Source organism: Hippocampus zosterae, chromosome 1, assembly GCF_025434085.1.
Source record: "Hippocampus zosterae strain Florida chromosome 1, ASM2543408v3, whole genome shotgun sequence".
NCBI classification, from domain to species: domain Eukaryota; kingdom Metazoa; phylum Chordata; class Actinopteri; order Syngnathiformes; family Syngnathidae; genus Hippocampus; species Hippocampus zosterae.
The window spans coordinates 6,303,924-6,330,527 of NC_067451.1; the positions used below are offsets into that span (position 1 = coordinate 6,303,924).

The 26,604-nt window shown below is 43.1% G+C and overlaps 2 protein-coding genes across 14 annotated transcripts in view; one reads left to right on the forward strand and one right to left on the reverse strand.

Annotated features, from left to right (window-relative positions):
- LOC127605003 (adhesion G protein-coupled receptor L3-like) overlaps window positions 1–26,604 on the forward strand; it is a 138,762-nt gene that overhangs the window by 89,305 nt on the left and 22,853 nt on the right. For all 13 annotated transcript variants that reach the window (XM_052072553.1, XM_052072544.1, XM_052072570.1 and 10 more), the window contains 10 exons: window positions 780–1,127; window positions 3,281–3,384; window positions 4,754–4,939; window positions 5,665–5,703; window positions 12,308–12,491; window positions 14,668–14,790; window positions 16,467–16,672; window positions 17,229–17,405; window positions 21,226–21,435; window positions 22,556–22,776. In XM_052072553.1, the coding sequence (XP_051928513.1) occupies window positions 780–1,127; window positions 3,281–3,384; window positions 4,754–4,939; window positions 5,665–5,703; window positions 12,308–12,491; window positions 14,668–14,790; window positions 16,467–16,672; window positions 17,229–17,405; window positions 21,226–21,435; window positions 22,556–22,776 (1,798 nt within the window). The remainder of the gene's footprint in view (window positions 1–779; window positions 1,128–3,280; window positions 3,385–4,753; window positions 4,940–5,664; window positions 5,704–12,307; window positions 12,492–14,667; window positions 14,791–16,466; window positions 16,673–17,228; window positions 17,406–21,225; window positions 21,436–22,555; window positions 22,777–26,604) is intronic.
- mfsd8 (major facilitator superfamily domain containing 8) overlaps window positions 1–26,604 on the reverse strand; it is a 375,281-nt gene that overhangs the window by 48,381 nt on the left and 300,296 nt on the right. The gene's annotated exons all lie outside the window — the stretch shown is intronic.

Consider the following 26,604-nt stretch of genomic DNA (forward strand, 5'->3'; position numbering starts at 1 on the left):
CAGTTCGTCTCAGGTAAACAACCTCATTAGCCAGCACCTCCCGGAGTGGCCATCACATCTGGCAAATTGGGGTCCCGCTTTGTCTCGTGTATGGAGGTCCACAAATAGCAGCATTCCAACATGTGTTTCAACATCACAGTTGGAAGTGTGTTAGCTAAGCCAGTGGGGGTTCGCGAAAAGCGCACCAGTTTGGTTCACGCGTCATATTGTGTAACGGTCGACCCCGCCTTGAGCGCTGAATTGGATGTCAATGTCGCCGCCATGTTGGATGTGGCAAAGTGGAGTGATGGGTGGGGTTGTCGCATTCATTTGCCGTTTGGAGCTTTTGCAACAGTTCTTCAAGGTCCTTCTTGAGACTGTTCAAAATGCAATGTGAGAAGCAATGCTCCAACACATTATTCTCTTTTTTTTTTTTTTTTTTTTTTTTGTATCCATGGTAATTTTTTCAAAACCAGGTCTGTGCTTGACAAAGCATCCAGCACTAAACTACCTCTAATGAAAACACTAAACTTAGTTGTTGATGTTCACGAGGGAAACCGGGGAAAGTCAGCACCCATGAACGTTTTGTCTGTTTTCCAACTATATTCATGAATGGGAGGCATTAACTTTGCGCACTTTGTTGCAGTTTTGAAGCTCAGTCTATTGAGTTGCATACATTTGCAGGGTTGATCTGCCATTTCCAAGATATAAACCGACCCACTCACAGTGATGTCCAAGTAAACCTAATGGTCTGTAAACACATGATTTTGACCCCAACCCAACCCCAAATCCCAATCCAGAGTCTTCATCCTCCGTGATGGTCTACATGGACACGACAACCACCACCACGAGAACCACCACTCGTCCCACCACCACCACCGCCGTCACCTTCACAGCAGCCAGGACGGGCACCAACAAATTGGTCACCATCACTGCCACCACCTCTTCAACGGGTGCACCGGGACCCCCGCGGGCCCAAACGCCAGTGGGACGTCTGGGTACGGGAGACGACGAACGGTTGCCACCTTCCTCCAGGCTTCCCAACGTCAGGGCGGAGTACTGTAATCCTCTGGTCATGCTCGACATTTCTTGGCCCAAGACCGGACAGGGAGTGGTTGCCAAGATGCCCTGTCCTCCTGGGACCATAGGTGATCTTTGTTTTCTCCTATACACATCATCTAAATATATAGAAATATACTGGATGATATTATATGGCTTCTACTGAAACAAAAGCTAGCTAGCACATGCTACGGTAGTGGTCAGCACAACTCTTTCATTCCACAATACTTACTTGTACGTCTTTTTACAATTAGGCCCCGCCTACCAAGGACGTACTTGTAAGTCTTAAGTTTTTTTTGCGTCATAGAGAGGAGGAGGGTCTGATGCAATCTATGAATGAGAATAAGCCATTTGCATTGTAAATCATGTAAAACAAAACGACCAGTAGGTGGCAGTGGTGCGTCATGTGCTTGAAATGCATGCCGTTTTTTTGCCCAGGAATTTTGTAACGCTGATTGCTGAAGAATGGAAACAGATAGAAAATAAGAAGCTGCTGAAAGAAGAGAGTCCGAACTTTATTTTGGTAGGCTCCATGTTAAAATAGCATTAAAACCAAATATTCTGTGGGCCTTGCAAGATCAGTCAATCAAAATCCAGTAAAATGTTGGGATTGAGGGAGTTGCTCCAGTGAAAATGGCTGCGTTTGAATGAGCTAACTTGAATACTTGTTTGGCTAATTCTTCGGAATTCAAGATAACATTTAGCTAATTGTTATCTAGCTAGCTAGAGGGGTATTTTTTTGCTTGTTAGCTCGCAAATGCGGTGATGTCATTCAAGCAAATTGTAGTTCTCAGACATTGTCTGACCGCTTGTAATTCATCATGAATTTGAGGAAAATGGTAGCGAGTGATTTTGTCAGATTGCTAGTTACTCAGTCGCGGATGCCACGGCGTTAGTCAAGCATAAGTGTGGTTGTTTTCCTGGGCACGTCGCACGTTATGCATCTGCATATTGAAGTAAGACCAATTTCATCCACGGTAAACTTAAAAAAACAATGTCTCAATGTCAGTCAGGTCATGTGGCTCCAAAAAGTGAGAATACCACAGTCGCATCCATGATAACAGGGAGGGGCAGAGGGTCGCCGTGTCCCACCGTACTGAGAAAGGAGCCAAGGCCATATTGTCCCCCTGCAGGTTTTTCTCCAGACGACCAGATGATACACACACACACACACATACACACACTCTCTCTTATCTCATGAAGCCATCAAACATAAGTCTGTCTAAGGTGGACAGGGCAAGGAAATTATATGTCAATCAAAATGGATGGGTCTGTGCGCCTCATCTGAGTCGAGCAGCCGAGCCCGGAGCGGCCAAGTACGAACAAGGACACACAAGACTCGGCTTGCTTTGTTTTGTTCTTCCTGTTTGACTTTGTTATTTGAATTTATTGATGTGCATGCAGTTAAAACTGTGATACATTTGCATGACTTGGTTAGCTCATAATTGATCTTTCGGTTCACAAAAAAAAAAAAAAAAGAACCATTGTCTGGGGTAAAAAAGAAAGCTTAAACCTAATAAGTAGACAAGATGAATGTTGTAGCTCTATAATTGATCCTTGCTTTTTTTCTTTTTGTTTGTTGGATGTTAATTTTAATCTCCTTTTCTTTATTTTCACTTGTTGTTAGATGTTTTAAATTATATTGACGTTTTGTTTTTCAATTTCTTCTCTGTTTATTTCCTCGCCTTTTCCTTTTTTTCCTTGTTGGCCTTTCTTTTTGACTTCTTTTTTATCGACAGTGTTACAGCTCGGAATTTCTTTTTCTTTTCTCTCTTGCTGTTGTTCGACTTTCTTTGCTCTCTCTGACTGTTTTTTATTTCTTTTTTTCTTTATTTGCTGGTTTTTGCTTTCCACACTGCAGTGCTCATTTTCTTTTCCTTTTCTTTCTTTTTCCTTTTCCCCATTTCTCTTCACTCGTCTCTTTTCTGATGACAGCACCGTGGCTTCCCAAAATATTTTTCTCTTCTGTTTTGTCTCTTTCACTTCTTTTGCTCTTCTTTCTTTTCCTCCCACTCTATTCTTTCTCTTGAGTTGTCTCCCCTTTCTTCTTTGACTTCCCATTCTTTATGGTTTCATTTCCTCATCTATTAATTGGCTCCTTTTTTTGTCTCTCTCCTTTTCTTCTTTCTCTGGTTTCTCTTCTCTTCTGTGTTTTTATTTTTATTTTTTTTGTGCACTCCAAAATCTCTTGTCTCAAGTGCCGTGGGTTTGATGAGGGTTTTGTTATGCCTTCTTCTCTCAGGCGTGGCCTCCTACTCGTGCGTGGGTCCTGAGGGCTACTGGGACCCTCAGGGGCCCAACTTCACCAACTGCACATCCCCCTGGGTCAACATCATCAGCCAGAAGGTATCCAAACAGCCTCAAGTCCTGTTGTCCCCCTTAAAAAAAAAAAAAAAAAAAGCACAATGCAAATCAAAGATACTCCGAGGACCTTAAGATTTTCTGACTATTTCTCCTTTGTCTGCATTTAATTGCTTAATTAATGTTATTGATTACCTGCAGGGATGTGGTAGCGTGAAGGCGCTTGAGTGTCTAATCAACAGCTGTGTGGCAAAAAAAAAAAAAAGTGCTCATCTCATCTTGACAACCGTCACAGTCAGAGTGAGCCAAATGATCACACTTGATCATTATCACCATATTGCTGAATGAAACATGGCGAGGTTTGTTAACGGGGGTCCCGCAAGGCAGAACATTCGGTACACTTACTCAGTCTAACCAGAGGCAACACAACAATGCGCCAAATATTCCAAACGTATCAAAAAACACAAAAAGTATGAGACCCAATGTTGAAGAAACAGCTCTTGGGCTTAACGTGTTTCTTTTTGTTTTAATGAAAAGAAACACGAGACCAGTGTGAAATGACCTTCGCGCAAACATTAGGCCAAGGCCCCTCGCTTCTCATCTTTAAAACCCGTCTCAACACATTTTTATGCGTCGGCTTTTCAACTAAGCTTGACGTTGTTTTAGTGTTTTATTGTGTGAAATGTTCTGTTGTGAATTGGTTTGGACCACCTTTGTTTTTATATGTCAATTTATTTTACAGCACCTTGTATGCAGCTGCGGTTGGTTTTAAAGGGTTCCATGAGTAAAGCGGAGTTGAATTGAGAGTTGTAGTGCTGACTACTAAAGAATTAAAATAAAATAAAAAAATTGGAAAAAGTACCTCTGCCGCCTATGCTCTCATGGAACACAATATTTTGTGGGTCATGAAAGTTCAGTTAAAATGCGCTGAAACTGTAAGCAATAAGAGGAACTCTGCTGCTTGAAAATGGCTGCCAGTGGGCGACTTAATAAAGGTGCACAATCCGCCCTAATCCTTGAGCTCACTCAAAGCAGATGTCGGTAAATTTAAAATGCATAGAAGCACCGAGAAACCGTCGGGTCTTATAGCCCCTTCCTCCCTGGGGCGGCAACATTTTTATATATTACTTTCATAAAGGCATAACACCATCAAGGGAGATCCCTCACTAATAGTTTGCAATTCCATAATTGCGTGCGATATTGCCCCCAGTGTACACGCGGCATTAACCGAGTTTACGGAAGCAACGACGCTGCTCAACGCAAAGGCTAAACAGCATTCATTTGCGTTTTGCGTGTCGCCATTCTTCATCCGCAGCTGCCGCGAGGCAATAGGCCGTTCATTTGCCGCAGGTGGGAAGCCAAGGCGCGCTTGCCCGCCATCATCGCTCATTTGTTCCGCCGCTTGCCGTTTCAGCTGAAAGCGGGCGAGACGGCGGCGGTGATCGCCCGGGAGCTGGCCGAGCAGACCAAGAGCAACCTGCAGGCGGGGGACATCACGTTCACGGTGAGGGCCATGGTTCAGCTGGTGGATCTCCTCGACGTCCAGCTACGCAACCTCACGCCGGGTGGGAAGGACAGCGCGGCGCGGAGCCTCAACAAGGTATTCCGACTCGCCGTGTTTGACCGTGTGGCGGATCGCATCGCAACTGGCGCAAGATCAATTCCATTGCCCCATTGATGACAAAGGGCATCCTCCTCATGAAGATCGGCTCTGTTCTTCGCCTTCATTGGTATTCACCCCAGCAGCAGGGGTGAAGTGGTCCTATCCTTTGTCCGCACTCGCCATTGCGCCCCGTTTATCCCTTGCATTGATTGGTCGTAGAGCCCAGCCATAATTCCTGCGTAGCTGCTGAGCGGCCAAAAGCAAATTGCGATCGGCAGTGAAATTCAAATCGTCCGCCGTTAATTGGCTTCACTCAGAACAACACCTGTTCCGGACTCCAGACGCAGATGTCCCCATTGAGATTTTTAGCATCGGTGTAAGAGGGAGGCAGGAACGAGGATTTTATAACACTCCTTTCTGATCAAGTCTTATTTTTCCTCCGTTGCTAATGTAATGATTAGCAAACAGTCCAAAAAGTCGATTGGCTTTTGAATGGCTTGGATTTATGCACCGGCCATTTCATTGGCAAACCTATTTAGGGGATAGAAACACTCGCGCCTCCAGAGTTGTGAGTGTAAGTCAGTGGGGTGTCTTGCTGGCAACTTGGACTCGGTCTGTGAAGTTTCTCCAGTTGCGGCATGACGCACAGTGATGAATGTCTTCCTCTGGCCCAACATACTTGCCTTCTTCTGCTTACAATTGCCTTTTTGTCTGGTTGACAGCTGCAGAAGAGAGAGCGCTCGTGCCGTTTTTACGTGCAGGTATGTGGATTATTATTTTTTTCCATTTTTCATTCGGGCCATTGATCAATTTCACCCTCACGCTCTTCCAATACTCGTTCGGTGGCATCGAGAGTCAAAAGAAATGATGAAGTATGAATTTACATGTGTATAAGCTTTCTGTTGCGTGAAAGGTAAAAGGTGGATCCGAAATTTAATTGTACATTCTGCCCTCTAGTGGAAGCTTTAATAGTTCTGCCTGTTGCCATTCATGACGGGCATAGATCGATAAACAATCGTTCCTGATTTGTGGTATGTAAATTGTATCTTATGACCATACATGTATAGGATAATCCACTGCAGCACACTTAATCTCTCGTGACGTAGTCGTCGGGAATCGCTGCTCTCGTTACTTTTACCAGGAAGTAATTTGTAATACATTGTTGTCAGGTTCCTGACAGATGGTTGTACACGTAGCTAGCAACATTATACATTTGCTATGGATGCCTGGAACAGTCCTTTGAATTCCCTTTCCAATTTCGTTTCGATTTCAAGTTGATTTCTGTCGAACTTGATTGAACTCCATAGATCTATTCACCCAACGGAAAGCTTTTAGCCACCAAAAGCAAATGGACGGCTTCAGTAAGTAAGACAACGCCAAAGTCGGCTAAGGTCCAGGCATGTTATGATTGGTCCTGATACATAATGAATGAGTGTCCCAATTTTGATTGCAACACTCAGCTACTTTGCAAGGCCTCTGGCAGAGTGCGTGATTTGTTCCCTGCGGGTGACATTTTTGCTGTCATCATTCCTTTTTTTTCTTTTTTTAGGAATCATGAAAAGTTAGTCGATCTTTGTTAAAGTTGTGCTTATAAATCATGAAAACCAAACTATAGTTTGTCTGTCTTTGTCGTCTTTGGTAGGGTTTGTGTGGAGCTGCTTTGAATCAAACGTTTTTTGTTTTCATGACATGCCAACCATATTTCATGTAGCTAAGTGAATGTGGCTCTGGGGTCTCAATTTTGTTTTTAGAGTTTTGTGATCTATGGCGAGCCATCATACTTTGCCGCTTTGTGGGTCTACTCATGATAGACAAGTACAGTCAGTCTTACGCGGCAACATGAGATTTGGGGTTTGAATTTTGCTCGATCAAGAGTCAACCAAGCTCCATCCATCCATCCATCAAAGCTCCCATTAATCCGAAACCGCTTCGTGCCGGCGACGATCTCACCCTTCTTTGAGCAGTAGGCGGATCGCTGTACTGTGAGGCGTACATGCTCAACAGTCGACCACCGTTGCTACCCTCATCAAAGCTCCATTCTCCAAATTCATGTCGGAAGGGCCACCCTGGTAATGACCCTAAAATGGCCGCTTTGAATCAAAATGGCAGACATGCTGTTTATGTTCTCTGAGTTGGATCTTTGAGGCTTTTTTTGGGAGCTCTCCTCATAATAGAAATGCCTACCAAATTCCATGCAGCTGAGTGAAGCTGGCTTCAGGGGCTGAATTTTAAAACATTTCCAGTCGTTGAACTCTGCGTGTGATTTCTCAGGCCGTGTATCACAGCCAATTTAATCCCAGTGAACATGACGCTTTGACAACAGAGCACGTAATAATCACCTCACCGTGTTGTGCGGGAAAGCGCCCTTTTGATTGCTAGCAAACGCGGTAAAAATGGCGCCCTGAGGATATATTAATGGTGTCCAATTACGGCGATTACGTCCGTCCATGTTTTAGCGAGCACCTCCGAAAGCTTTCTTCCGTTTAGTCGGCTTGACGGGAAGTTGAGGCTGCAGGCAAATTCCGCCACAGAAGATGAAAAACATCTCATGCCTTAGTAGGAACCAAGCGAGTGTGACTTTGTAGGACCCAGGGAGGATTTTGAAGCCCCTCATTAAAGCGACACCTTTGTTGGCGAGGATGACCAGGGGGAGTGTCACGGCGGGGCGGCGTGACCTTCCAGGGAGGCTCGATGATAAAAGAACACCCCCTCCTTCCCCGCACCTCCCGCAACTCAATTTGTCGGAAGATGAAGATATCCTCGTAAACAGAAAGCTCATCTGGCCTGCAGTGCGAGAGTTCTGCCTGATTAATCGGAGTCTTAAAAGTAGAACTTTTTTTTTTCTTCCCTCCCTTCGGTCTGGCGTCACCGTTCATAACATATTTATTTGACTGTGGATTTTACACTCCATTAACATAGACTCGTTATCCAGTACATTAATGAAGATATTCACATGAGAGGCGTGGCGATCAGTCCACATGAAGCTCCTCTAGCGTTTTTTTTTTTCCTCACCATTGCTTCGTTTCTTCGTCGTGGGCCAAATAAATCAACTTTTGTGAAACCCGCAAAGCCATTTTTGCGTAGCAACAACCAATTTGGTTGCCATTTGCGTTTCTAGATCCACAAAAAAGGGCTCATGCAGTAAAACAAACATCTGATCGGCGATTTCAGTTTCAAGTGGTCATATTAAAGTAATTTGGGGCATTAAAAAAAGTTCTGAGCCAGTTTCACTGAGCAACATGAACTCGAGTTGGTGTGTCTATCATGATAAGAATAAGAAAACCATTATTTGCCTCACAATGGAGAAATTCGCAAGACCCACAAAAAAAAAATCTCAAGGACCTATGATGTAACATTAGCCGGAATTCTGCCACTTTAGTTTGAAGCAGCCACTTTAAAATTAATTTTGGCCATTTTGAGTGGACCTTTGAAAATAATTCTGCCCCCAAACAGCATCATGTCATAAATTTGATTTCATGAAAGCTTAACTGCGGAAGGTATGATAAACAATGTCCGTCATCGTTGGGGTGGGTGCGAGTTTGCGAAGGAGCACACGCACGCACGTGTGGCTACCGACCTCATCGTATGGCTACCTCTCAGTGAGACATTGTGTCACCCTCACCACAGCACTAAAAGAGATTTGATTTCCATCATTGCATATGATCGAAGCATGGCGGTGAAATCGTCTGATTCGCCATAAAATTCATCGCATTGATGGAGACGGCAATATGTTGTAACCTGACCTGATTGACACCTGCATTGACGGCACACCGTCACGTCGTCGGGGCGATAGCATTTCCATTATTGCCATGGCAACAAACCAGACAGCCTCTCGCAAAGCAACTCCGTAAAGGAGAACAGGTCAAAACGAGGCTCACGAGATGTCTAAGTTTACCCTCCCTTGTTTTGTCTTCCTTTCAATCCCTGTCACTGAGAGAAATTGAGTGTGAGGATCCTGCCGTGGTGGTGGGGGGTCGAATTCCAGGGGATTCAAGATCAGAAATCAATTCCCCAGACCCCCCCCCCGAGTTGATTTCATCAATCCGCGTGGATAGAAGTGAATAGAAGACAACACAGTGCAGGCCGGCCTGGACTGGCGCCAGGCGACTGGCTAATGTCTTTCTCATTTAAATGGAGCACGCGTTGCAGCGCTTCACACCAGATCATCAGTCGTTTGCTTCAACTCGAGCGTTTCATCAAACTTAAAATCGCATCTTTTCAGTGAAGTAAGGATGATTCACGACAAATTCGAACTTGGATCTAAAAATGTGCAACAGAATATGTTCTTTATGATTAAAGTATATTCATCTTAATTTAATCGTAAAATATTAAATGTCATTTCATGATGTTTTGTTGAGTCAAATTCGATATATGTTCATATTTGTACCTATTTATTGTGTTAGGTCTATTTATCTACATATATATTTGCCTTATTTCCAGCGGCGCCACAACTTGATTGTTCAAAAATAGTTTATATAATTACACTATGAAATGCAAAGTCATATATAGGTAAATATATCATTATTATAGTTATATTTTAACAAATTTTATGAATAAAATGTAATAAATGTGTTACGAGTAATACATTCCATCACAATGAATATATATTTAAATTATAGATTTTAAATTTATTGTAATACATTACTTTTATTTTATTTCTTAATTCATAAATCTTCAAAATAAAATGATGAACATAACAAAACAAACGGATTATTTATGATTATATGCGTGACATAAATTTAATGTATTTTATTGTATTACGATTTCATGTATTTCCTTTGTATTGATTTGATTTGAAGTGATACCACGGTTTAGTGAAGACAATTGAAAGCCAGCTTCTGGTTTCATGAGAGCCTTGTTTGCATATTTGCAACCGCTGCGCACCACTGTCTATGTTCCGCATGACAACCAACCCAAACTCGGTCTGTGTGTCCATCATCTCCCATGTCAGGCATTTATTTCCTGTTGTGGAGAACAAAGGCAAGGCAAATGTCAGTTGCCTGAAGAGGCAGTGTTAAATGAAAAAAGAAAAATAAAGCCTCTTTAATTGAGAGCAACTCAACCTGCGTCTCTCGCACATAAGGTGTGATTGCAGCAAATAATGAATCATTACATCCGTGTTGTGGAGGTGTAGGTGGGGTTGCAATGCATCCAGGCTGATACTATAATCATCCGCAAATCGGGGCCACCATGCCTCACATAAATGCACCCTCTGTGGGAAAAGAATCAAATAAAAATCCCACCATGCGTTTTCAATACCTTGCACAACTGATATGATCACGGAAATAAATTAGCATAATCTGATGCGGCAATATAAGTCGATGACGAATGAGGGCCTCCTCTCCAATAAACACCTTACATCTTCGAGTCTGATTCCATTGTCTAAATACTCGTGTAGTAGAATAACCTTGGCAGCCCGGTAGTCCAGTGGTTAGCACGTCGGCTTCACAGTGCAGAGGTACCGGGTTCGATTCCAGCTCTGGCCTCCCTGTGTGGAGTTTGCATGTTCTCCCCGGGCCTGCGTGGGTTTTCTACGGGTGCTCCGGTTTCCTCCCACATTCCAAAAACATGCATAGCAGGCTGTTTGAACTAGATGTGAGTGTGAGCATGGATGGTTGTTCGTCTCTGTGTGCCCTGTGATTGGCTGGCAACCAATTCAGGGTGTCCCGCGCCTGCTGCCCGAAGACAGCTGGGATAGGCTCCAGCACCCCCCGCGACCCTAGTGAGGATCAAGCGGCTTGGAAGATGGATGGATGGATAGAATAACCTTGTCACTCCAAAATACAACTTTTAAAAAACGTTTAATAAAAAATGCATTTGGAAAAAAACAAAACAAAGGCCTCTTGTCCAATAAACTTATCATCGACCACTACTATGGTATGAATATTTTTGTTAGTGATCTGGGTGAATTGTATATACCAGTATGCTTATATAAGAATTCAATTTAAAATGAGGGCATCCTTTCTAATAAATGCCTATTATCCCTCTTATATACGTTTACCTTGTGCAAACCGTTTATTTTATTGTACAATTAAATTAGACACACATTCAAGACCGTAGATCAAAACGAGAGCCTCCTCCGCAAAAAAAAAAAAAATCCCTTTCCTATCTAAAAAAAAAATCTACCGATATGAGAATGCAATAAAAAATGAGGGCTATTTTGCGCTATGTATTTACGGTGCAGGTAAATTATGCAAGATACTGATAAAAGACTTCATAAAAAATAAACAAACATCTTCCCTATCTCGAATACAACTAATTGCTTGTACAAATATTTTTGGGGGCTGTACCGTTACATTTTGAAAATAAATTGTGAGAATATACTTAAAAATGAGCACCTCCTCTCTCGAATAACTGCCTGGTGAGAAAATCTCTTCAGGCTGCTTTCCGTCACTGTTTTGATCAGGCATTCATTCGATAGCTCACCGAACAATCGCGCTTATCGCCTATGACGTCATCGCCAAAGTCCGTTTTATAATGTGCTGATTTAAGGGGGGAAAAAAAAAATCCATGAGATGAATCGTTTCTATTTTGTGTGTGCAAAAATTCGCTTTTGAAGATGAGCAAAGGAGACGCGAACATGTACAGTCTGTCGCCCCATTTGAATGAACAGCATGTTCTCAACCAATTAGCATTCAATGCTCGAATATCGCCATTGGCATTTTTAAATCTTTAATGGCTCTTAATTTTTCATCTTGTCTTGCAAATGTTCCGGTTTGTTCCCCCGCTTTACCCGCGCCAGCATTGTTGTTGGCGGGTTAAAGCGGGACGTAATGGCCGCTCGCCGGCGTTAACGAGCGGCAGAGGCTCGTGCCGGATAGTTATGCCAGCGGTAAATAGCCGGTTCATCCGCTGGCTGCCGCGTAGCAACGCCGTGGCGTTTTTCACCTGAGTGCTTTTTATGTGACGGGAATGTCAGCATGGAAGAAAATCCATCACGGCCATTAAAGACTCCCACCGAGAGCCGCGTTGTGTCACAACTCTTGCTTTTGTCTTCTGAGTGGCCTTTGCTTCATTTGCAGCTTTAGGAACTGCATTTATTGTTTTTGTATTTCATGCAGAGGCAAGTGTGTACAGTGAACCTGCTGTTGCATGTTAGACTGCCCCCGGTGGCCTCAGCGGTCACACCGGAAGGAGCAGCACAATGAATTGAATCAATCATGATGCACAAACATTTTAACTCTTCACAATTTATTTCATTTTGTTATTACTCAATGTTTTTATAAAGTATGTCATTATATAGTGCTAGGTTTTTGTTTTTTTTCTCGAAAATTCAGCCTTTACTGGTATTTCTACTGGAAAAAGACTCCTGAAAAATAAAGTTTTTTTTTTAAAATGAAGACCTAAAATTCAAATCACTTGCAGGCCATGGTGGAGACGGTGAACAATCTGCTCCAGCCACAGACTCAGGCAGCGTGGCGTGAACTGAGCACGGGCGAGCAGCTACGGGCGGCCACCACGCTACTGGACACGGTCGAGCAGGGAGCCTTTATACTGGCAGACAACCTGCTCAAGACCGACGTCGTGCAGGAGAACACCGACAACATACGTGAGTCTGCAGGCGCAAAAATCAACACCTCTCTCCTATAGTCACCTTGAGTGATCATTATTGGAGATAAATTGTACCGACAAAGTGTTTTCTCAAGTAGTTGATGCCGTGCCCCAATTGGTCTCCTGGTGCATCCTCTACTCAAGACAAAGAAACTCCTCCCTCAAATATACACCTGATTGTATATATATATACACATACAATACAATATACAAAATATACACTGATTTTTTCAAACATTAAAAGAAAAACTTTTTTTTTTTAAATATACAGACTCGTATATGTTGCTCTATGTGACTCGCTGTTGTTTTGCAGCTTCACGCCGACCATTTGTGGAACTTTTGCGGACTTAAAATTTTTATATATTTTTTTACCTGTAATTTGTCGCTACTTTGCGGATTTTCGTTTATCGCGGGTGGTTTTGGTCCCCATTAACCGCGATAAACGAGGTATTACTGTATAAGTCTTCAAATAATTTTGACAGTGCTCCAATTTCAGTGCATCAACCACTGTAGACAAATAATACCCCCACCCCCTTGTATTATCATTTTTAGTGACAATAACATGAATGTAGTATAGCATTTCTTGAAAAGATAGAACCCACTTCCCCAAATAATCATGTACTGAAGCCCAATATTCCAATATACCTCCCTCGAGCCGATATTCCCTTCCTTATTTGTGATGACAAGCAATTTACTATATTATGTCGACGAGTGGACATCCCTTTCATAGACGCCGTGCCCAATTAGTCGCTAAGTTCATCCGCCTCAAATACACACCTCAAATTTTCAATAGTGTGATAATGACTAATATGACCCATTTCCTCAAATACAAATTATTCACCAGGTGTGTCAATCCACCAATGAAAAATAAATGACTTCCTCAAATAGACACCTGCCATTGTCATGGCTGTTATTTTGGTCGCCACTACACACTGAAAATAGTTCCTCAAATATTCAACGCCCCCAATTAGTCACCTGGTGTTCCTTCCATTTCCACTCCAGCCAAATAAACGACTCTCTCCAATAGAATATTTATTGGAAAAAATATAAGTTTCAACCTAGAACTGACAACCGAAAGGAAATAGCATCAACCCCCTCTCTGAGTTTCAAGCCCCTCCACCCGCTACTATGGCAATCTAAAAATATAAAATATAGGTCTTGTGGCTCATAAGGAAGCGACAGCGAGGCGCATTAATCGAATGGATTTTATTATATCCGCCGCACAATTCATCGAGGTATTAGGGCGAATCCAGGCTTGTTCGGAAGGTGAACGAGACGTCAGCTGCTCAACCCATGGGAGACTTTACAGCTCGCGCTGGTACGCTTGTTAATTATGTGCCGGCGACATGTTTACTCGGCCTCGCTTCTCTTGTTTGCGCTGTACCGCGCCTTCTATAACCAGAATAAGGTTGGCCCATTTAAGCATCTGTGATTACTACAACTCATTATCGATCCCCCCCCCCTTTTTTTTTTTTTAAGAAATGGCCGTCCTTGTCTCCTTCTAGGTGCGCTCATCTCGCCCACAGATTCCGGCAGATTAGCATGTTAGCTAGAGGACTGGTGCTGAATAGAAATGAGACCAAAATTCTAAAAACGAAGGCACGGATTCGAGGGACCTATTAATCTAGAGTCCTATATTAGAGTAAATAATCCTCCCAAGTAGACGGGCATGCCCCAATTAATCACTCATTGCGTCATCATCTATAACAAAATAACCGCCTAACAGTTTAATTATCAGTATTTTCACAAATAACGCTATACTCCAATTTGTGTTTTGGTGCATCCTTCATTGAACCCAAATAAACTAGAAAAAAAATTAATCACTAGATGTGTAATCCACTGAGTCCAAATTAACACCTGCCATTGTTATCTTTAATGGTACTGTAATGACACCCAGTAAATGCCACTGCCTCCCAATCAGTCCCCCGGTGTGGGATGATTCACTTCATCAAGTAAATTTCCTCCATTAATAATTCCTGTTTATAACTACATCTTATATGTACTGTATATTACAGTATTTTAATGCCATACCCCAAGTAGCCAATAAATGTATCATCCACTGAAGCCAAATAAACGCCTCCCTCGAATAGAAACCTCCCATTATCATGATCGGTAGTCATGATGACCAACATTCTCCATTTCCTCAAATAACTGAGGCTTAATTGTGTATACAGAGTTGGAGGTTGCACGGATGAGCACCGACGGGAATTTGCCTGACTTGAAATTCCCCCAAACGGGCGGACAGGGCAGCTCCATCCACCTGTCAGCCAACACACTGAAGCAACATGGAAGAAACGGCAAGTACCTTTCGGCCAGTTGTATCCTGTTTGATTGTTTTCTGCACAATCAAGCCGTTTCGCGCGCTACTGTATTGTACGGAATCCTAACGAATGAAACAAACGACTTTGAACTGTTTGAACTCACTAGCGGATGTTGATAGCTTTCAGCATCTATTGTCATAGAAATTATCACCAATATTGGCGCCCTGAAGAATATGACCCAAGGGTAGCGCACAAGGCTGATCAAGAGGTTCAAGGATGGACCCTTGAGGGACCCCACATTCTATTCAAGTTGTGGACTGGTCCTCATGGCCTGATTGCCAGACAAATGAAAGGCAAATATACACCGAAAAAACCCCATTTACACTCATACTCACAAACACTTGGGCAAATATGTACCTATATATAAATACTGCAGCATTTCACTGCACAGCAGGCCTTCCTTTTAGCCACCTTCTCGTCCAATAATTAGACTTGAAGGTACACGGAGTCACAGAAATTGACTCGTACAGTACACCTGCCACTAACGGTGTGCAAATGAGGTGCTTACATACAGCAAGAACCTGCCATTTTTAGAATGCATTCAATGCAAATGCAGTCGCCACTCAGCGGGATGAGAAAAAAGCCGTCCATAGCCGGCGTTCTCGCAGGACGGCGCGATACATTTCCTGCCGACATCCAGTGTTATATGACCCAAATTGTTTTCCTTTCATCTCGCTGAGCGATCGAAGTCACGGCGGGGGGTAACTTTGCCATTGAAAGTGAGATGAGGGAGGAGGTGGGGAGTGAATATGAATGAGTGCGGGAGGAGATGATCAACAAGGAAAATGGCTCTCTTTGTCATCTGAGTCGGTGTATGAGTGGTGGCTGCAACGTGCAATTTAAAGTAATTGTTTGTTGTTGCGCGTATGCTTTTCCATTTTTCGATGTCACCACACAGAATTGCCTCCGTGAACTGTACATCTCTTTGGATTGTGGTGTTAACAACACTTCCTTTCAGGGATGCGAATGGGAATCAAAATGAGCTCATGGTTCAGGCTAGCTGATGTCAAGTCATTCTAATTCTAATTCAAATTTACAAATGGTGGTCTGCAGGGTTAAAACTGAATTGTTTTTGTTCTATGCTTTGATCTGGCATCATGACTAACTCATTCACTGCCACTGATGACTCATGCGTACACACATATTCACAGAAAGTCGATCGCTTTTATAATGTTGACTGTTGTCAAAGTTTTTTTTTCTTCCAAATGCATACTCCGCACCCCTTACAGGGGATGAGTCTGGGGTTGCTTTTTTCCCTCCACCTCCATTATGAGTTTTTTTGTCTGTGTGGTGATCCAGCTGTTCTGGAACCTCCTGTTGGTCATTGACTTTTGGACGATTTTGTCTGTTCCGTTTTGTTGTACCCTGTAGTACAATGACAATAAAGCTATTTCTGATTTTGATGTATACGTCAAGGATAGTTTTCAATGGGGAGGCATTCAGGAATGTTGCACCCAGTTTCTTTGTGAATATTAAGTTATTAAACTACTGCAAAGACGAACGGAAGACTTAGGATGGCGGGGTTGAAGTTTTGGGAATGGCTGCTTTAGACCAAGCATTCCCAAAGTATGGTTTGCGCGCAACTCTGGTTTGGGTGTGAGATGAAAAGTAAACTCTGTTCTGAGGTGCACTTGTTCTTGGCCCCCTCACAGGTGAGATCCGCATTGCTTTTGTGCTGTACAAGCATATCGGCGTGTACTTGTCCACGGAGAACGCCAGCATGAAGTTGGGCAGCGATGCCATGGCAACCAATTATTCCGTCATCGTCAACTCGCCGGTGATCACGGCCGCCATCAACAAGGACGCCAATAAAGTCTATCTCTCCGACCCGGTCATCTTTACCATCAGACACCTGCAGGTATGCAAATGCACAGCACGTGACAAAAAGGAACGGAATCGCTTTTCAAGTATGTTTGTTTTTGTTTTTTTTATTGTTCATTAAATGTGAAATGCATTTGTCCAAAAAAAATGTAATTATCAAAACAGAGTTTTGAAGTTTGAAATTAAATCAGGGGTGTTTATTCAAATTAAAAACAAAACAGAATAAAACAAGTTATGTTACTTTATTTACTATGTGATTTCTATACAAATATTGATATTTTATGTTGTGGAATTTGTCGATTTTTAATACAGTGTAGGAAAATTAAAGTTATTGTTCTAAAAAGACATTCAAACGGTGTTTTATTTATTTTGAAGTACATCTATAAAAATATTCATTTGAAACAAATCATTTTGAAATCATTTGCCTTTGTTTTGCATTTCAAAATTATATTAATTTATTCAATATTAAAAAATGAATACACGAAACAAGTCGGTGTCTAAAAATGACGTCGGTTGGGCTCATCAACGGAATGTTAAGCAGTGCGGCATGAAAATGAGATGTCATCCTCAAATGTGCGCTCTGCTTCCCGCAGCAATCCCAGGAGAACTTTAACCCCAACTGTTCATTCTGGAGCTACTCCAAGCGCACAATGACCGGCTACTGGTCCACGCAGGACTGCCGCTTGCTGGGCAACAACAGGACGCACACAACCTGCTCCTGCACCCACCTCACCAACTTTGCCGTCCTCATGGCCCACATGGATGTCAAGGTAGGAAACTGCCATCCGACAGTATGAGCGTTGCTCGCGCCAGCGTTGCCACAGTCACCTTGAAAAAGTAATTAACTCGCTTTATTGATTCGTTGACTTCAAACATAACTTGGGGACTGAGTTTTTGATTTTAAAAGGAACAAAGTTACTTGCCTCAGACGCCGACAACGCCGCTCAACATAGAAATGAAAACAGATTTTTCCAGTACTTTTCAAATTAAAGAAATAAAATCTGCCTTTTTGACTTAACATAAATCAGTTTTTATATGAAAAAAATAGTGTTTCTAGACTTCCCTTAACATAAATACAATACTGTCTACTCCTTTACTACTTTGAATGTTTGTCTTCAAGCTAGATAACACTTTGTCAACAGTACTTATTATTGTAATTTTTATCTGTCACAGACTCATCATAGAGACTATAGTTACATTTTTTCCTGTATTTTATTTTTTGTTTCCTCTCAGTTTTGTTGTATGTGCAAGCTATATCAATTTAGCAGACTGTGGCTTGGTTAAAAAAAAATGCACCGTTGCTGTTGTCCTCTCTGAAGAAAGACATTCAGTTCTGTACACCTCACCAAATTGGTCATAAAATTACAGCTTAAGTCTGTGAATAGTAACTTCAATCAGACTTTTGATGATATATAATCAGATCACGAGTCACTCAAAATGGCAGCCATTGTAAAGTAGCGCGTCACTCTAGCAAGTAGCATGTCACCGGCATGACTTGGTCGTTCATAGCATCAGATCACACTCTCGCCTTTTTTATTTCTCAGAAAAACTGAATGGAAGCCAAACCGTTTATGCTGGTCCTCATTGTAACCATAATTGAGGGTGGCACATGCGGACCAAAGTGTTCTGCGTGCAATGTGCGGCGTGATGAAAAGGAAGTCATCTTGTATCGCTCGACGGCTCTCTCTCAACGTGAAGTCAATCCAATTGGCAAAGCATAAATCTGCCTGTGCAGGCTTGAAATACAGCCAGGAGTCGTGTGACTCGGGCCGCCGATTTATGACGGGCGGAACAGCTGTCGGGATGGCATCCGTGTAGCGTACCGACATTGCGCACATTTTGCCGTCCTCGCCCTCTTGTCATCGCCGCCTCCGATGTACGCGCAAACAAAGGCAACCTTGACTGTCCTTTGGCGTTGCCGTCTCGCTCCGACGCCGCCGCGGTGGAGATTCTCCCGGCGACGACAGTGATGGATGCTCCCCAAATATCACCCTCTCCATCATCCGCTGGGATGTGCCACTGATTTAGACTTACTGATTCGTCAAGAACAGTTGCAGTTTAGCGGCAGTTCCGTGCCTTTCCCTGGGGCTTATCCTACCTACTTGAGAGTCGATTTCAAAGAGCCGTCATCAAAAAATGGTCACAAATGCCGCATTTGAATTTCAAAAGCGGACATATTAGAGGGGCTTTAAAAAGAAGGTTGTTCAAAGCGGCCGCCTGCGTCTTGTTGTTTGACATTGATCCCATATTTCCTATCAACTAGCGGCCAGGTGCATCAGCTGCTAAAAATGAAACCCCTCCCTCATACAGACACACTCATGATTGCTTCTAATTAGAATAAAAAGGACCCTATTTACTCTAATATGTAGATACCATGCACCAATGAGTCAGCGGCAGCTTCAGCAACTGAAATTTTTCCCTTATTGTTTCTTATGGGAGCCAAAAAAGCATATTTCTTCTCAATATACAGCCATTTCCACAAATACCGCATTTAAATTGCGGATATTTTGGGGGGTTAAAAAAAAAGGGGCGGGGGGCTGTTCAAAGCAGTGCCTGGCAAAAAAAGGAAACTGCTTGTTGTTTGACATTCACCCGATGCCCGCGGACCAGTCGAGACACGCAAAATGTTAAAAAGCTCTCAATCCCACGGCCAAATGTGATTATTTATCACCAATTTCAAACATCTCGTCGCGCTTATGTCTCTAGGCTCGGCAACAGGACGTCTCAAGGTTATCGGCGGCGGAGGCGCCACATCAAAAACACTCCTCTACTCCGAAACCCAATCGTTCGGAAAGGAATATACATTTAATCTGGAAGACACAGTCATATTTACCGGAGATTTGTTTACGCAGCCATCAGGGATACGATTACAACAATCGAGTAGAACTGGGACGCGCGATTGGACAAAAGTTTATTTTTGAAGGACATCTAAAAACAGCCACTTCAAACTAAAATGGCCGACTTTCTATGCCTTTTTGGTCACAACTTTTTAAGCTTTGTTGTGTTTCTACTCATGACAGCGATCCAACCAAATTTCATGTCGCTGAGACAAACTGGCTTTGTGGGCTGATTTTTTATTTTTTATTTTTGAAAGGGGGGTGGGGCGGTCGTTTTTTTCCATATGGTGCTACTTAGCTAAAATGGTGTCTTCAAACCAAAATGGCTGACTTCCTTTGTCTTTTTCAAATGTATTTATTTATTTAGTTATTATTATTTTAGGGAAGGGGGTCTACTCAAAATAGACATTCCTACCAAATTCTTGTTGCAAAGTGTAACTGGCTTTTCAAGCATTTTTTTTTTTTTTTTTTTTTTAACATTCCAGGAAAGCATCCTATTAAAATGGCAGATACACAGACCGACTGAATTCCGAATGAATGTTGCTTAGTCTTGTATGCGCCGTGTACATTTTCCAAAGTAGCTTGGGGCTGGCTGTGTCACAGTGAGTGAATGCCAGAAAATGACAGCCGCCTGCTTTCAAGACACCTCTGTGGACTGCCATCATTGAGGCTTTTTTTCTTTCTTTCTTTTCTTTTTTTTTTTTTTTTTGCATGAGGTGAGGTGCAGATTGCATCATTTGGCACCCCGCCTTGAGCTGAGCCCCCGCCGCAACCCCCGCTCCCTCCCAGCAGAGTCATAGTGGCTCGCGGCCATCATCCACCTCCAAGAATAAAGAAATCGTTTCACAGTAAATCCATCACCGAGGTGTAGATACACTCGCTGCCCTTCACTGTGTTTCTGCAGCAGCCTTCCTCCCGTGCGTTCTTCTTTATTTTTTTTTATTTTTTTCTTTCATTCAATTGAAGGTGAGAGTGTGATGGATAGAGCTTGTTCAGCTCACTAGGCCCGTCGACCTCGGGGTCTTCGCTCTCACAATGCTATGAAGCAAGTGACGCCCGACGCATCAGCCTTGCAACCTGCCTAGCGCGGCGTCGCAAACAGCTTTTCGCTGCAAGCCAGTGTTTTAGTGCGAGGCATCAAACTTGCCGAGATAGTCTAGTACATGTGATCAACAAAATCTAGTAGTAGTTTGCTCTTGTACTGGTCTCATTTGAAGACTTTCTTTTTTTCCTCCTTAAATCACTGCCCAGCAGCCTGAAAAAGAGGACTCGCCCTCTGGGAAATTAAAGCACCTCAAAAGCTGACCGGAGTATTTGGGGGCAATAATGATGTGGAGTTAATAAATCAAGATGTCACTACCTTAAGCTTGATACACAGGAACAACCTTTTTCAAAAAATATTTGGGCATCTGTCTTTCCCATTAACATCATGATAGCAAGTCGTCAGGTAATGATAGCGCATCCAGATGGGAAATCCTCTGGCAATCTGTGCCTCGCTTTTAAAAATATTTTTTCCCAGGATTTATGCACGGAAACATATATTAGAATCATCTGCCTCTGCGCCAGAATTTATCGGAGGACTTTTTCATTTCACATCTTTGCAAGTTGAGTTAATAAAGAGATAAACAACTTTTCTGACACTGTTGGATCATTAATCACACACCAGGTCGAATCACCCGAGGAACATTATTGCTCTTCGTGAAAAACACAGTAACAGGAAGTGGATTGATGTTTTTTTTTCCCTCTGTGACAGAACACAGACACGGTTCACGACATACTTCTGGATGTCATCACTTGGGTGGGCATCCTCCTTTCTCTGGTGTGCCTGCTGGTCAGCCTCTTCACCTTCTGCTTCTTCCGCGGCCTCCAGAGCGACCGCAACACCATCCACAAGAACTTGTGCATCTGCCTTTTCATCGCAGAGTCCCTGTTCCTCGTCGGGATCAATCGGGCCGACCAGCCGGTGAGACTCCAACGTCACTTCAAATAGCTCGCCGTTTGTAAAAATACATTTCAAGTCTATAGTAGGTAAATATTTCATTCACACTGGAGCCTATCCCAGCCGTCTTCAGGCAGTAGGTGGGGGACACCCTGAACCGGTGGCCAGCCAATCGCAGGGCACACACAGACGAACAACCATCCACGCACACATTGACAATTTCGAGTGTTCAATAAGCCTCCAATGCATGATTTTGGAATGTGGGAGGAAACCGGAGTACCCGGAGAAAACCCACACAGGTCTGGGGAGAACATGCAAAGTCCACACAGAGAGGCTGGAGCTGGAATCGAACCTGGTACCTCTGCAATGTGAGGTTGATGCGCTAACCACTGGATCACCGGGCATGTGAAATGATGATTCCAAATATATTTTAAGTACAATAAGGCTAACAGTCATTTAAAAACTTTGTAATATTATTCCTGATGTCACTGTTGGCTCAACAATCATTTTTTGGGTATCTTTTTTTATTTTTTTTGCATGCGACCACTTTCAAAACTGAAAAGTGCTTTAACAAGATGTTGGTTTTTTTTGTTATTACAATGAAAATTTTTGGGTGTTAACAGCTAGCCTTTTGTAACATTTCTGTATGGCTTTGAATGCCTTAAGGAAGTAACCTCTGCATTCAAGGTAATGCTTTTTTTTGCTTTCCTTAAGATTTTATGGGTGCGATTCATGGCTCTCTCACGGTGCACAATTAATGTCCACTCAAGCCTTCGCACATTTAATTGAATCAATTTCAGGGACAAAATAAGCTAGTAATGTTCAACTGCGCACATAATTGGTCAACGCTGTGTATGCACTATATAATGTTAGAGAAGGGGCGCCGATTAAAGCATTCCACCTGAACACAGTGGCAGGTTGTGCATTTGTTATGTGCATCTTTAGTCGGGAATTCATGCCACCATTATTCCGCCGCAATGATACAAACTAGCCATGCGAAGCAAAAACATACACGGAACTAAAAGGAAATTGTGCCACGTTGGTCATCTGGAGCACTTTGCAAATCAGCATTTATCGAATCGCATGACCAAAACACGCGCACACACACACACACAAAGTAACCTTCCCCCTGCCCACCATTCAGATTGCATGCGCCGTCTTCGCCGCCTTGCTGCACTTCTTCTTCCTGGCGGCTTTCACTTGGATGTTCCTGGAGGGCGTGCAGCTCTACATCTTGCTGGTGGAGGTGTTCGAGAGCGAGCACTCCCGTCGACGCTACTTCTATCTGGTGGGCTACGGGGTACCGGCCCTCGTTGTGGCCGTCTCGGCGGCGGTTGACTACCGCAGTTACGGCACAGACAGAGTGTGAGTACCAGATTCGAACATGTCAAATGGACACCTGACTCACATTGGTGGACAAAGTACCCAATTTCTTCCGTTATTGACTCAATACGCCCAATGGATTAACCCTTTAATAGACGCCGCATGCCACTTAGTTCACGGGTGCGGCCTTCATTCAAGAAAAATAAAGACCTCCTATGTTTACCAAAAATGCTGAAAACCAATGTACCCTATTTTTTCTCGTATACGCTCTGCCCCATTTAGTCGGTATATCATCCACTTAAGACAAATGTATGCCTCCTCCTATTGACTGTGGCTATGGCTAGTTTGTAATAAGGGAGGTATCTATTTGAGAGATGCATTTATTTCTTTTAAATGGATAACACACCTGGAGCCCAATTGGGATATGGTGACTATTACTTGAGGAACTGTAGTATGCTTGTTCTAATTTTTAAGTGATATATCAAGGGAGGTGTTTATTTTCTTATGTTGAAGATGAAACTGATTAATTTGGGTAACATTCGTCCTCATTACAATGGACAAGGGAGTCGTCCATTTGAGGGTGTATTCGTTTGTGTTAAATAAATGGAACACGGTGTCCATTATTTGAGGAAATAATGTACAGTGGGACCTTTACTTATGAACGTTTCTTCATATGAAATGTTCAAGTCACGAAACCCCTCAACAGGAAAATATTGCCTCTTGTTACAAAAGACATTTCAAAATACGAAAGGTAAAAATACAACATGGGTTGTTATTCACAGCTCTGACTTTTTCTGAACGCAACATATTTATACCAGAACAAGTGTTCACCAGGTGGGCGATCGCTCACTATGCTGATGTTTGCCTTGGACATTTTCGAAAGATTGTTACAAGCCGACAAAAGCAAATGTCCTTGGATCAGTTCTTTACAAGAGAGAATATTAATTAGAGGGCAAAAACAATAAGGACACAGTTAAAAGTTAAATGACCCTCATTTTTATTCTTGATGCTCTTCTTTGTTTTTTACAATATGCACAATTCTCCTTTATTGTGCAATAATATAATTGTACGATGTATTTGATACAGATTTTGTTGCATTTTTAGGCTTTAGAAAACATTTATGTCAGAATTTTGGGGGGCCTTGGAACAGATTAGGGCATTTACACTGACTTCTAAAATTTTCTCGTTAAGAAATTTCTTCCAGTAGCAATTCATTTCATAACTAGAGGTACTACTGTTCTAAGGCATTGATAATATTTTATGAGTGGATGACGCACCAGTTCACTAAATGGAGCACAGCGTTTATGAGCGAAATTTTAGTATAAAGGTTAGCTTTTATTATTATTTCCCAGGTACATCATCTATGTAGCACCAAAAAAAAAAAAAAACTCCCTCAAATAGACTCCTCCTGTTATTACTTATACATACCAACATACCCGAGTTCCCGTCACAAGTGGCATGCAGTTAACGACCTGCTCATGGCACACACAAGCTGGTACGTTTCGAGACGGGCAGAGCCTCAGTTGGTGGTGATGGATGGTGGCGATTGCTTGCCACACTCACGTGAATAATTAACGCCCGCCACCGGTGGAACAATTACACAGGGCTGTTGAAGGATGAGGGGAGGTTTTGAATGACTTGTTACCTTCAATAAAGAATAGGCTTTGTGTTCTCCATTCAGATTGGTGCTTAGAAGTAAAAAGCCACCGGGCGGAAGCAGGCCCACGTTGTTCCCCCTCCCCCGCCCGTTTCCTCAAGGGACGCGCGTTGGTAGACGTAGCGCAGGGGCTGAGAAACTTAGGTGAGAAACTTGATGCTCTCCAAAAGCCAAAGACAAACCAGTGGAGGCTGAAGAAGATGACATGCCTGAAGCTCCTGCCACCCACCAAGTCGTTAAATCTGTCTGTGATCTGAGGAAGGAGGGAAAAAAAGGAACAACACAACCTTCCGCGAGATATATAACGGAGGTGCACGTGGCGGCGCGCTTTGAAGAGCTGCCAGCACGTCTTTTTGTTTGTGCCTTTTCCTCTTCGTTACGCCGTCCATGTGTGTTTTACTCTGGGCCCTCGTCCCAGGGAGAGGCATCAGGCCCTGTCACTTCTGATAAAGTAGTCGCTCTCGCCGTCGCGCCTTTAGGAGACAAAATGCGTAAACATGTTATTTGCATGACTCTCAAATCCGTCGGCGGTGGAAATCAGTCCCGCCACCTGTGCGGGAACCGAGCCAAAGCAAGAGTCGAGGGTCTATTTCTTTGACTCACAGTCCAGCAGTCTTGCATTTGAGGTGTTTTCGGTGCCTGAACAGGATTTCTCTCGTCCGATTTCGATCGCATGGGACTGTGGACTAGTCAGTCACAGTGATCTTCACTGCCAGTTACGGCAAGTACCAGCATGCCTCAGTTTGATTTCCAGACAAGTTCCTTGACCAAAGATAGAAGCGTTGCCAACTTCCTGTACGGGTTAATTTGCCTTAAAGCACTTGTATCCATCCATATTCTGATCCACTTTATCTTCAGAAGTGTCGCGGGGGGTGGGGGGGTGGTGCTGGAGCCTATCCCAGCTGTCTTCGGGCAGTAGGCGGGGGACACACTGAACTGGTTGCCAGCCAATAGCAGGGCGCCTTAAGCCGCTTGCCTTAGGCTATTCTCATCTATCGTATGACAGTGAAAATAAATTCAAGTTTTGCTTGGGTTTGACAGTGTAAATGTCCTGGTAGCATTCAGAATTCTTGTGTTGTTTGATTAAAATTATTTTAAGATCATTTGTTTCTGGCAAAATGCTTAGAAGTTGCTGATATTGGACTGGTTCCTGTTTAAGGAATCTATTCCGGACTGTGATTTTTTTTTTAGCCCCACTCTGTTGTTGGTTCTGTTCAAACACTCTAAACAAAAAATGTAAAATGCTCTTATCTCAAGACATATACACAATGGGAGAGGTCTGGACTTTCCCGACATGCCAAGATCGGATTGCATCGACCTTTCTTTGTTTCCGGTATTTGCATGGCGGCGTAATTCCCCGCCTCTCATTATCATATTGTCTCTCAAAATTCTCATGACTGTATTTTTTCTGGGCTTCCTGACGAAATCTGAAACTCTCAGGATCCCGAATCGATTCGTAAACTGCAGAAAAGAAAAATAAAACCTTTGAAGGTACTGTTCATTGTCTCCAGCCTGTATTTGGATAACCAACATACTCCTCATCCAAACACGCGGAGGAAAGAAGGCCACCCCCCCCCCCCACCCCCAAACATTCCCTACTCGCATTCCCAATCATCACTCGTCACTGAGCGGGAATTGATCCTTACCATCAGTGACAACATCTATAAACCTGGGGGCTAGTTTCTAGACAGGTCCTTTGACCGAGGATGATTTTGACCCGGGATGTACCAAGAAGGTCATTTTAGACTTACCAAAAACGGAGATGTCTATCTTACGCCAAGCAGCGGAGATGAGGCAATTAATAATTCAACCACAAGCCACGAGTCACATCTTATCTTGGTTCATCCGTCAGCTCAGTGCTTCTTATTCGTGTGCTTCCTTTTTTTTTACTTGTTCTGTGCTATGAGGTAGGAGGTCAGGGGGCGGAGGGTGCCTTGCATTATTGTCGTAATTGTGGCGCCTACTCGGAGTAGTCGGAGCTTGTAAGACGCTTTGTCATCGGGGCTTAACGGGCGTGCGCGTGGGTCCGGGTCGAGGTCGAACCAATTCCTTTGGAGTGATACAGTCGGGATTCAATTTGGGACTAATTGAATCGTCCATAAATTAGCATCTGTGACGGTAATTTGCTACCTTAACCCGGCAAATTGAAAGCGAATCGGGTTGAGCTCTGGTCTTCATCAGCTTTTATGTTAGTCCGTTGGCCATTTTTTCGC